Consider the following 12,345-nt stretch of genomic DNA (forward strand, 5'->3'; position numbering starts at 1 on the left):
CATCCTGCTCTCTTGACTCCTTTTTCATTTTACACATAAGTCATTTTTACCAAGAACTGGTACAATGTCAGGTTTGTTTCCATGGTAACTTGGAAGACAAGAGGTCTGCTGATATTATGCGGGAACGGCAGCATTTCTGTCCATTTCTAGCCTTTCCATACCTCCACACATAGTAGTGTGCAAAAATCAGAGCCTTTTCATTAATTTGAGTCAAAACAGCCATTAATTTATCCATTTTTCAGCATCAGGGAAAAGTAATACAAAACATATATAACAGAAAATTATACAGAACAGCTCAATATAATTTCACTTTTCAGTATTTAGTGTGTTCACTCTTTGCCTTTATTACAGCCCCCATTCTTTTCGAGTGTCCTGCTTTCAGCTTTTCCAAGAAATCTGCAGGGATATTTTTCCACACCTCCAAAGTTCAGTCTTACAAGTTGGTTGTGTTTTCTGCTTCTTATGATCCAAATAATCCTAAACACATTCAAAGATGTTGAAGTCTAGACTCTTTCTTTTTTTTTGCCAGTGTTCTTTTTCTCAGTAACAGCTTCTTGGAAGCTACACATCCTTTCAGGCTCACAGCATTGCATTGTCTTTTCACAGGAGAAGGATGGACAAAAACACCTGTCGATTGTTTTCAGAAGCTAGAGCGGAAGTGGATCTCTAAAAGACGAAAACTTTGATATATCTGCTGAAAAATTAATAACTTGTACCCAGTTGCCATTTTGACTGGAAATTAAATAAGTGAAGGCTGGTCTCTGACTTTTGCACAGTACTGTACATGGAGTGGTATGAGACTTTCCACAGCTTGCAGGTGGGTGAGTGTGCTACTGCTAGGCTGGAAGGTCCTTTTATCCTGGCTGATTCACAGCGGATCACCCATCTTGCTGAGGGCTGCAATCCCACTCGTTTTTGGGGGGCTTCAAATTATCTTTCTGCCTGAGTTCTCCATTGATGCAGGGCTGAGTGGAAGCAGACTGCATCCGGCTGTGTCCTGGGCCAGGCCACTCGATCCGGAATCCCTTGGCACTTTCCTCCGCTGGGGCTCCAGCCAAATTCACGGAAGGCTTCAGGCGAAAGCGGTCTAACCTAGCCAAACAAAAATCATTCCGAGCTTGTGAGTGGAGGGGCATCAGCATTATTCAAATCCCTGAGAGTAATCCAGGGTTCTGTATGTGAATGACCTCAGGGTGGCTATGTCCTCATGGGGTGAGCTTTGCATCAGGGCATGTCAGAGGGTAGAGGGGAAGAGAGCTGCACAAACACTTTACCTCATTATTGGATGCAGATCAGCGGGTGGGTGTGTAGTTGGCATGAGCTTGGAGATCGGAGCATAAATATGGGCCTGGGCAGGGGCATGAGCTGCACATCCACAAGAGCCATCAACCAAAGTCCACTTGGAGGAGATATAATGGACATAGCAATCCAGAAACCCTGGTTCCGTCGGCCTTACTTTCCAGGTTTCTTCCCTTTCCGGATCTTTGATCAGCACTTCGGGGAGCAGTGGGACAGTGAATTTTTCGCACCATTCTATGCCATGTTCTACTATCGGCCTTATTTCTGGCGCTATCCAAACTGGTGGGATGGTGGCATGTCCGAGGTAAGAGAGGTCTACCTGGTAGCATCTATCTGAGAACCATGCAATGTATTTAAAATGACAGTCTTTTCAATCTTAGTACAAATTACTTGGAAAATAACTCACGTTAATGACAACAGCGAGGGCAAGATATTTACTATTTCAGTCTTGATTGTGAGATGTTTTCCTGTATGATATGCCAGGCATTTTACTCTCTGATATGCAGGTTAGAATGGATAAGGACCGCTTTATAATCAACCTGGATGTGAAGCACTTCTCTCCTGAAGAGCTGTCAGTCAAGGTCAACGACGAGTATGTCGAGATTCATGGCAAACATGAGGAGCGACAGGTAATAAAACACACATGAGATGATCTAACACTTCACACAATACGTGTGTCCTTACATGAATAAAGTGTATGTTCTAAGTATTTAGATGCCGACTAAAACATACCTATATAACATAGAATAGATTTTGGTCATTGGTGCTGACCAGAATATTTGGTACCCAATAAATGTTACAGTGTGATTTACTGTAGTGTCAGAAATGCCAGAAAGGGGTCCATCAGATAAACCCAGATAAACTATTGTCAGGGCTACAAGTTGAACAAAGTTACAAGTTAGATTTTCAGAAGAGGCTAAACATCTGTTCATGCAGCCCAAAGCAGTTTAGCCCTGCCTATTTACAATGATTTTATAATGAGTGATTTGGCCTGGACTACTTTTTGAATGAGCTATAATTGAGGGTAGACCAAAGCTCATTTACATATATCAGTCTTAAAGGCACAGTAAAGAAAGGTTGAAAAATGGCTATGTAAAAATGAATGATGACTTTTTTGGTTTATGAATCCACACAAATGTTATAGGTGGACCTCAAGCGGAAAATAGCTCTGTAAAGGACCTGCAATCTGAACGGCTGGTTTAGCTCATTTAGTCCTTCTCTCAACCACTTATTCTCTTCCATGGTGATTAAACATAAGCAGAACACCTAAAAGAAGGCAGCATTTTTGAAAAGTATTGACCCTGTAAACTCATATTATTCAGTTAATTATCTTAAGTTATATTATCCTGTTCTCCAGTAACTGCTATGACTTATTCAGTAACCTCTATGAAAGTACTCTGCATGATACACAGTTATGAAAGTGTGGAACGAAAGTCTGGATATTTATATTTCCTTAGAGTTTGGGGGTAAATCCTTACAACATGGAGGACAAATATTTCACTGAATGAATATTGTCTGCTGCGCTAAACATCTATTTGTGAGAAGTTTCATTGCCATTCATTCGCAGGATGAGCATGGCTATGTGGCGAGGGAGTTCTTTAGGAAGTATAAGGTGCCATCGGGAGTGGACCCTGGGGCCTTCACCTCCTGTCTGTCTTACGACGGCGTGCTGTGCATCTCTGCTGCCCGGAACCTGCAGGACATCCCTGAGCGCAGCATCCCCATCACCTGCGAGGAAAAGGCCGCTGCACCAAAGTAACTTGGCCCATGTGGAAGCTGCACCCCTCCCCTGCCTCCGTGCTCAGACCTCCTCCCATTGCCCCACAAGATCCGGCTCTTCTACTGCCTCTGAGAACATGACTTATAGAAGCAAACATAGCCTGTACATTTTCAAGTACAGCACCTGTGAACTGACCACAGTTTCAGTGTAACAGTCTTTAAATCTAAAATATGGTTGAGCTAGAACTAAACCACAGGTCATCAGTGAAAAAACGTGCACTTTAGAGCAATGTAATGTCTCGCAGCTTTGTAGCCAGCCTTTTATATTGATAGCCTTCAGTCTGAGACTGCTTATTTAATCATGCGGTGGTGGTAAATGGTTATGACCATAGCCCTGAGAACAGGCTGTAGATGAAAAGAGGAAACCACAGAGCATTTGAAGAAGCCTATAATGATGCCATGATGTTGATATTGTGTAGTGAGAGAAATGTCATCTTTGGCCAGTTCACTGTCCTATTTGCTTGTACAAGACATGTTTGACATCATTGTACCACCTCAATACTGAGTGGTAACTGGGACCCAATATATGTTACACACTGTGAATTACTATATGTGTCAGAAATGGTGTGGGGATCTTTGTATGCATGTGACATTGTATGTCTATCAGCGATAATGTTGGAAGATGGCATTCAGACACTTTCTATAAGTCTACGTTCTAAGACTAACCCAGATAAACTATGGTCAGGGCTAGAAAGTTGGCCAAATAACTCAAAAACAAGTTAGGTCTTTAGAAGAGGCTAAACAGTAGGTCATTAGACACCAGAATGTTAGGGTTTTGATGGATTTGGGCTACTGGGGGGCAGGGGTGTGACTGTTCATCCCTTTTTTCTCTGCTGTCACACAATCCTTATTCTTTATTTTCCTTACCTCCAAATGTGACGTTAGAACTTCTGTGTAACTGTCACTGGCATCAGTGGCAGTGGCTAACCATAGAATGACTTATTAAAGGAACTGAAACCTGAAAATGTCTGTTTTTGCTTGACTGCTACGCCCTTTTATAGATATTTATTATCTTTCATGGTGTGCAAACATTATCAGAACACTTACAAGACAGGTAAAAGGAAGTGTGTCCTTTAGAAACACCAGGTTAATTCTTATAACATTAACGTTAAATAGCTAACATTGGTGATTTTAGCCCCAGCTGAGAATGCCAGACTCCACAGAAATGTCAAATTGGGTATCAAGACTCAAATTCATTACCATTTCATATGTATGGTGTCAGTAGGGCCAGTCTGAGAAGAAAAACATAGATTGGAGGCAATACATACTCTCCACCACTAGAGGGCCACTTAAGTCTGCTCACTTCACCACATTCCCTAGACCTGGAGAGGCCCCTGCTAGACAAACCAGCATTGCTGGTCAACAGCAAAACAAGCCTATGTTGTGTTTTGGATGCTGGTCAGCAGCACTGAAAGTTAATATGCTAATCACCACCAAAACCAGCATAGGTTGTGTTTTGGAGGCTGGTATGCTGGTCAACCTGCATGAGCATACTGAGTGACCAGCTGTGCTGTTTTATTTTTTCAGCAGGGGTCAAATGTAGGCAGGAACTTGGGGCAAAAACAACTACAAACCCTTAAAAACTTGTCAAATCTACGTGTCAAAATCAGTGCTGCACTGTCAGGAGTGTAAGACTGTGAGGTTTTCACTGGTGTGAGGAACAGTGCATCTGCATCAGCACACTGCAGTTCTGCTTCAGCGTGTGGGTGCTGTGTGCTGTCACGTGTGAAACCATCAGAAGAACTAAAAGTAGTGACAAAAATCAGAAACAGATCAAAACAAATGCGGGATATGGAAATGTTTAGTGTCCAGAGACGTTTACCAGAAGTACATGTTTATGTACAGCTGTAGATGTGGGCAGCTTACACACACATACATTTGTAAAAGTATTTTTTTTAGTGATATTCAATAGGGAACAAATTGAAATGCCATTTTTTCTGCTTTTGTGCTCAGTTCTTCTATATTTGTTGAGAGTACATATAATGTGTGTGTGTTTATGTCCAGTATATATGTCTATATCCAGCAGATTCAGTAAATAAACAGTAACAGCTCTGTAGAGGATGTGTTCGCTTAGTTTTACTTAGATAATCAGCATCTTTGTTGACACCTGCACTAAGAGAAACTCTGTGTACATCTCGTAGGCAATAAAGATTCTGATTATAATCAGTGCAACAAAATTTAAACTTTACTGAACACTTTCCTTTCCCGGGGAACTGTTTCTGCTGAGGTTAATGTCGCTCTCAGAGTGTTTGGGGTGGGGTGTGGTGTGGTGTGGTGTGGTGTGTGTTGGTGTTGGTGTTGGTGTTAGAGACTCTGGCTCTGTTGAGGAGAGTTCAGGGAACTGAAGCGCCGTCTCGGATGCGGCGGGGCTGCGTGGCTGCGAGACTGAACTTTTTCCGGTTGGAGACGTGGCTCTGCTTTTCCACACTGCTACAACTCGGACTGCATGACACCTTCAGGAAAGGACACATCGATATTGACGTTTGTTGGTTTTGTAAACACCATACTTAGTGCGACTGTGGATTTAAGCACCTTGAGACGGAGCGAAAATGGTAGGGTTCAATTTATATAAGCTATAAATCGAGCTGGAGTTACTTAGTTAGCCGCCTTGCTAGCTAGCTTCAAGTTAGCTGGCTAGCTAAGGAGCGAAGTAGGTTGAATGGCGGTAGACGCGGCGTTTAACATTAGTTTGACACGTAGCCAGTTTAACATTATAAAACAATAATTTTGTGTAACCGTTTCCCACAACAATGCATGTTAATAAGCATTACGGAAACTGGAGTTTTACTATAACTAGCTAAGTTAGCTAGTTAGCCATATGTTAACGTTAGGTAGCTAGTCAGCTAACCTAGCTAACTAGCTTAGCTGTAAGTCCCTAAAAGTACAGCCAGGTAGATCCCTAGCAAGCCAGTATAAGCAGGTGTAAAGTTTATAATTTCCCATCTAAATAGTCGATTTGGTCTAGATGTGTTAGGTAGCTAGCTGGGTTATTTGTGTCCCCGAACTTGTACCGCTAAGTTATCATTTGTTTATGACCCTTAGTAACTCATTTAGCTGGCCAGGTAACATAATGAGTTAGCTGATACTTTCACAATGCTTGGCAGACTACAGCTAAAACTCATTTGCGGTGAATAGAATTTGTATGAAAACGCTAAAGCCTTGTCGATTCATTTGTTAGTGTCACACAGATCATTTGTGACTTCATACGTTAGTAGTAAAGGTTTTATTGCGTGGTTTTGGTCCCAGTTTTGGGCACCCTGTTCATCTACGAGCTTTAATTCAATACTACGCCTGAAAGATTAAATAAGTGACCTACAGGATCAAGTAAATCATATGTCAACGGATGGACACTGTTGCAATGGCATTGCATTGGCAACCGGGTCTAGATTTCAGAAGGGATCCTGACTAGACGTGTGGATTAGCAGCAGTCATTTTGAAAAGTTAATAACCATGACACCAAATAAAAATGCTGTTTAAATTACAAATATGTATTTTAAAGATTTGAACTTGGTTCTGTGTCAGCAGGAAGAAGCAGGAGGATTTTGCATATTTATTTATGTCATTTTCAAAATCTGTTTTAGGTGCTCTTGGCAGCAGCAGTGTGCACCAAGGCTGGAAAAGCCATAGTGTCACGGCAGTTTGTAGAGATGACGCGCACTCGCATTGAGGGTCTTTTGGCTGCTTTCCCTAAACTGATGAGCACAGGAAAGCAGCACACCTTTGTGGAGACAGACAGCGTGCGCTATGTCTACCAGCCCTTAGAGAAGCTCTACATGGTTCTTGTCACTACAAAGAACAGCAACATTCTGGAGGACTTGGAGACGTTACGGCTCTTCTCCCGCGTGGTAGTTATGTTTTGCTTTTCTCTGCCCCGTGTACTTTCATACATCTCATTACATTGATTGTGTGTACAGCTGTCTTAGTATTTTACATGCTTGTGTCTCTTCACAGATTCCTGAATACTGCCGCGTGCTGGAGGAGGGAGAGATCTCAGAGCACTGTTTTGATCTCATATTTGCTTTTGATGAGATTGTTGCGTTGGGCTACAGGGAGAATGTCAATCTAGCCCAGATCCGTACCTTCACCGAGATGGACTCACATGAGGAGAAGGTCTTCCGTGCAGTCAGAGAGGTTGGTTGGCTGCAATGTTTCAGTGAGGAGTATCTTCTCTGAAACTGCTGTTCTGATGCATCGTTATAAATGATTTATCTCTGTTTCCTATGCCAGACACAAGAACGAGAAGCAAATGCGGAGATGAGACGGAAGGCTAAAGAGTTGCAGCAGGCAAGACGGGATGCTGAGCGTGCCGGCAAAAAAGCGCCAGGCTTTGGAGGCTTTGGAAGTTCAGGAATGAGTGGTATCAGCCCAGCCACCATCATCACAGACTCAATTGTGGAACCAGAGAAGCCGAAAATGGCGCCAGCCCCAGTTAGGTATGTGCACTGAGAACTTAGACTTCACCTGAGTACATTACAGTTAATTTCTAACTGCTCATACATGAGTATAAGCGGAAATTGATACAAAGCTGTGTGTTATGCAGGCCAAGTGGTCCTAGTAAAGCCCTAAAGCTGGGTGCCAAAGGAAAGGAGGTTGATAACTTTGTAGACAAACTAAAGTCTGAGGGTGAAAATATCATCATACCCAGTGGGGGAAAGAAAGCATCTGAAGCATCTAAAGTCCTTCAACCTCTGGTGAACACTGAAAGGTACTGTAGCAGTCATTTATCAGCAGCCTTTCCTCAATTCATTTAATCAGTAATGCTGTGTAGTGAACGTATACATTCACACACTAAAACCTGCAGTTACAGTCCATCCAAATGTAACATGTGCTCATCTGTTTTTCCTATGGCTCAGTGTACATCTGAAGATAGAGGAGAAGATATCTCTCACCTGTGGACGGGATGGTGGACTGCAAAACATGGAGATCTTGGGCATGATAACCCTGAGGGTGTCGGATGACAAAAACGGCCGTATCCGTTTGCACGTTAACAACAACGACAAGAAAGGAGTGCAGCTACAGGTGCTTTTGAGTTCTAGTGTTTTGAGATTGCATGATCTGTAGAGTGTACATCCTGAGAGAAAACGCTACATGGTCAAACAAGGCTGTATGCAGATTTTGCTGAAATTGGTGTAACTGATACTGATACTGCCCTGACAGATAACTTTATATATGTTAAAATTAGAAAAAACACTGAACACTTAAGGATTCTTGACTCTTGTAACATTTATTAAGATGTCTAGCAAATCTGTGCCTGTTTGAAATAACATTTGGAAGTGACTCAATATTATGTCTATGCCCCACCCACAATACTGAGCTACTATACTATAAGAGAAAATCATTTTTTTCTTTTTATTCAGACCCACCCCAATGTAGATAAGAAGCTGTTCACCGCAGAGTCATTGATTGGTCTGAAAAACCCAGAGAAGTCTTTCCCCCTCAACAGTGATGTGGGTGTACTGAAGTGGAGGCTACAGAGCACAGATGAGTCCCTCATCCCTTTAACTAGTAAGCACGATCTGAGTTACGGCTTCTGCCTGAAAAAAAGTTCCTAAATGTATGTTTAGTGGTTGTCTATTATTTGGTGACTGTTAAGTGTATTCAGTTGTGGTGTGCCCTTTCTCTAATGTAACGTTTGTTTGTTTTTTTTTCTATAGTAAACTGCTGGCCCTCAGAAAGTGGTAGTAACTGCGATGTCAACATTGAATACGAGCTCCAGGACGAAAGCCTTGAACTCAATGATGTGATTGTTAGCATCCCTGTGCCGTAAGTACTTAATAAATGATGTCTAGTCAGAAAAGGGCGTAGAATTGAATGCTGTTGGTTTAATCATGCATTCTTCTTTTGCAGGTCTGGAGTAGGTGCCCCTGTCATTGGAGATATTGATGGGGAGTATCGTCATGACAGCAGGAAAAACATCCTTGAATGGTGCCTACCTGTCATAGATGAAAATAACAAGAGTGGAAGTCTGGAATTCAGCATAGCTGGCAAACCAAATGACTTCTTCCCAGTCAGTGTCTCCTTTGTGTCTAGACGCAACTACTGCGACATTCAGGTGAGTTAAATCAGTTTTGTAGTTTTCAGGACCAATCCAGGGGCATAATACAGTTTTATCTCTGTTTTTATTGAGGGCCCCCCAGAATTGCCTCTTGACCACCACCTAAAACGTATATTTATTGTTAAATAATGAATTAAGAAAACATAAGCTGTTAAGACCTACTTGCTCATGTGTCTTCTTGCTAGCTGTTCAGAAACAAAGGGCTTGTTTTTTCCACGTAATTAAATAGCAATGTTTAATACCAAAACCTTGCACTTTTTTAATAAGCCTTTTATATCTGATGATCAATGTATTCAGAAATACATATGTGTGACTAAAAAATAATTAAGCAGTTGTGGAGGCGAAGGCGGAGCATGTTACCACCAAGAACATCACGGTTGTGATGTGGTCGCAGTTGATCATCATATAAAGCTAAGAGAATGGAGAAGAGTTGATTGTGAGAAAAAATGTGTGAGGGGTAAAGTAATACTGTGATAACACATTCAATGTACATTATTTTAGTTATGTACTTTTATATACCCCCTTTTAAAGTTTTGTAAAACCCCATTCTCATATGGAAATTTATTCTACTGAGCTAGCCAATTATTTTATGTTGATGAAAAAGCTGGAAATACATGTATGCAAAATAATCATTTGAAAACTGCTTTATCTCTGCCTTGTTACTACAGGTGGCCAAAGTGACCCATGTAGAAGGAGACAGCCCAGTGAAATATTCCATCGAGACTTCGTTTGTCGTTGACAAGTATGAGATACTCTAAAGACTTTCTTAAAGAAATATTTTTCTAGCCTGCCTGCCTACCTGTGTAACAGTTTGGAGACAGTACACCAGACTCTCAAAATTCAATCCAGTGGCGTGCAGTATTGGTGTATTTATATGTTTGTATGGCAACAGAAATTATATACGTTTATATGAAAATAAGCAGCATCTACCATGAAGGCAGATGAGCCTGGAGTGTTGTGATTTGAGGCCGAGGCAACTGAGAAGTCATCATACCACAACATCTTGCAGCGTACCATTAACCTGGACTGGCGGTCTTCACAACCCTTGAAATAAATTAGAGGAGGAGTTTGACCATTGCTGAGTGTAATGTTTTCCATTTCCAGAATTTGTAATGTAAGAGAGCCAGTAATTCTCACGTATCAAGTACAATGGATATGTTTACTTGAAATTAATGAAATAATACCAGAAAGTAATGTTTGGAATTTGAGTTTTGCTTTAAATCCTGAAGAAACTAATTCTATGGCTGTATGTAGCTGTTGCTTGTTGTTTAACCAGCAATGTGTGATTTTGTTCTATAATAATGGGTTGACAGTTTGTTAATATGGGTGCACTGCCTGGTGTTGGTAACGGGGTGCTCCAGTACAAAATGACTAGTAAAAGCACAAAGTGGTAATATCGTTGAACCATTTTCTCTGAAGTGTATTCAAGGCCATTTGTAAGTGCAGCAGTTTTATCCACAGTAGAACATCAGTAGCGTTAGTCTGCAACAGTTCATATCAGTCTGATGGTGGTGTGCACGTCTCTAGAGGCTTTCACCTGTCTGCTTTCACTCTGATTCCTGCCACTGCACCTTTTATAACTATTGGTCCTATATCACTGTCAGGGCCTACAACATGCTCAGAGAAGAACACTAATCAACTCAACCACATGATAATGGAGCCATAAGAGTGACCCTAATAGCCTTCCTAATTAAAGTCCAGTTGCGTTCTCAGTCATGAACATCAAGTAGGGCCGTTGAAATCTAAACCCTTGAAGCCACTGGATCACACTGTACTGCGTGCAGTGTGTTTTCCCTGTGTGGAATCATAAACTCATGAGGCTCATAGCTAATGTTGTCATCGGCTTTCATGGCTGTGCTGAAGTTTAATTCAAGCAGCTGTAAATCCTGCCTAAATGGTTCTATTTTGTAATAATAGGCACAAGCATTCACAAATATTAAAAGTACTTTGCTCAGCTTGATTTGAGAGTACCATCATAATAGATGCCCTCTTCTGACATGCATTGATTTTCTTGAGAGGAATATGCTTTGTCATTGGTACCCTTTTTTTCTCTTGCATTTTTCCCAAACCTTGCTGGACAATAGCTTACTTTTTGAGGAGTTATTTTAATAATCAACAGAGATGTGGGAATTATAACATTCCAGCTTACAGTAACTGTTTTGATATTAAAGCATATTGCTTGAATTTGAATGAAAGTGTGCTTCATTACTCTTGCTTACCCCATATGTCCATCTGGCAGTAACTCACATTTAGAAGATCTGCACCCTTGTATGTAATTTTAGCATTTGAAAGGTTTCTTCCCCAGAAAAGACAGATTTAGAACTTAACATTGCTACTAAAACAAACAGTAAAGATCTAGAGCCGAACAGATGCTAGTAATACATTAGGACTTCGAGAACGTTGCATTTTAAGACAAAGAGAGCCAAATTTTATTTTTTCATTTAATTAACACGTAACCCATTAATGTCCATGTGACACATGAATTTTTACATTTCTTTTGGTCCAAATGTTATTTGAGTTTATTTGAAACTGATGTTACATTAATAGAATAACACTGCTGACACTACGTTATTAGAATAACACTACTGACACTGACATTACACTGATAGAATAACACTACTGACACTGACACTACGTTATTAGAATAACACTACTGACACTGACATTACACTGATAGAATAACACTACTGACACTGACACTATGTTATTAGAATAACACTACTGACACTGCACTAAAAGAATAACACTACTGACAATAAATTAATGAAATAACATTACTGATACTGCATTAATAGAATAACACTGCTGACACTGACACTACGTTAATAGAATAACACTACTGACACTGATGTTACATTAATAGAATAACACTACTGACACTACATTATTAGAATAACTACTAACACTGATACTACAATGATAGAATAACACTACTGAAACTGACACAACATTAATAGAATAACACTACTAACACTGACGCTACATTAAAAGAACAACACTACTGACACTGACGTTACATTAATAAATTTACACTACTTACACTACACTGATAGAATAACACTACTGACACTGACGTTACATTAATAAACAGCACTGACACTGCATTAATACAGTAACACTACTGACACTGACACTACATTAAAAGAATAACACTACTGATACTGACACTACACTGATAGAACAACACTACTGACACTGACATTACATTAATA

General features: G+C 40.6%; 2 protein-coding genes across 2 annotated transcripts; both read left to right on the forward strand.

Annotated features, from left to right (window-relative positions):
• Positions 1 to 1,381: 1,381 nt before the first annotated feature.
• cryaba (crystallin, alpha B, a) lies at positions 1,382 to 3,722 on the forward strand. The gene is made up of 3 exons (XM_036560660.1): positions 1,382 to 1,603; positions 1,806 to 1,928; positions 2,867 to 3,722. Exons 1-3 carry the CDS (start codon positions 1,415 to 1,417, stop codon positions 3,056 to 3,058), a joined length of 504 nt encoding a protein of 167 aa, XP_036416553.1. The 5' UTR covers positions 1,382 to 1,414; the 3' UTR covers positions 3,059 to 3,722.
• Positions 3,723 to 5,398: 1,676 nt separating this feature from the next.
• arcn1b (archain 1b) lies at positions 5,399 to 11,323 on the forward strand. The gene is made up of 10 exons (XM_036560646.1): positions 5,399 to 5,630; positions 6,660 to 6,923; positions 7,030 to 7,209; positions 7,306 to 7,511; positions 7,619 to 7,783; positions 7,932 to 8,097; positions 8,436 to 8,583; positions 8,733 to 8,841; positions 8,926 to 9,130; positions 9,802 to 11,323. The coding sequence occupies exons 1-10, from the start codon at positions 5,628 to 5,630 to the stop codon at positions 9,889 to 9,891; spliced, it is 1,536 nt and encodes a 511-aa protein (XP_036416539.1). The 5' UTR covers positions 5,399 to 5,627; the 3' UTR covers positions 9,892 to 11,323.
• The last annotated feature ends 1,022 nt before the right edge of the window (positions 11,324 to 12,345 follow it).

This window comes from Colossoma macropomum, unplaced genomic scaffold, assembly GCF_904425465.1.
Source record: "Colossoma macropomum unplaced genomic scaffold, Colossoma_macropomum, whole genome shotgun sequence".
Taxonomy (NCBI): domain Eukaryota; kingdom Metazoa; phylum Chordata; class Actinopteri; order Characiformes; family Serrasalmidae; genus Colossoma; species Colossoma macropomum.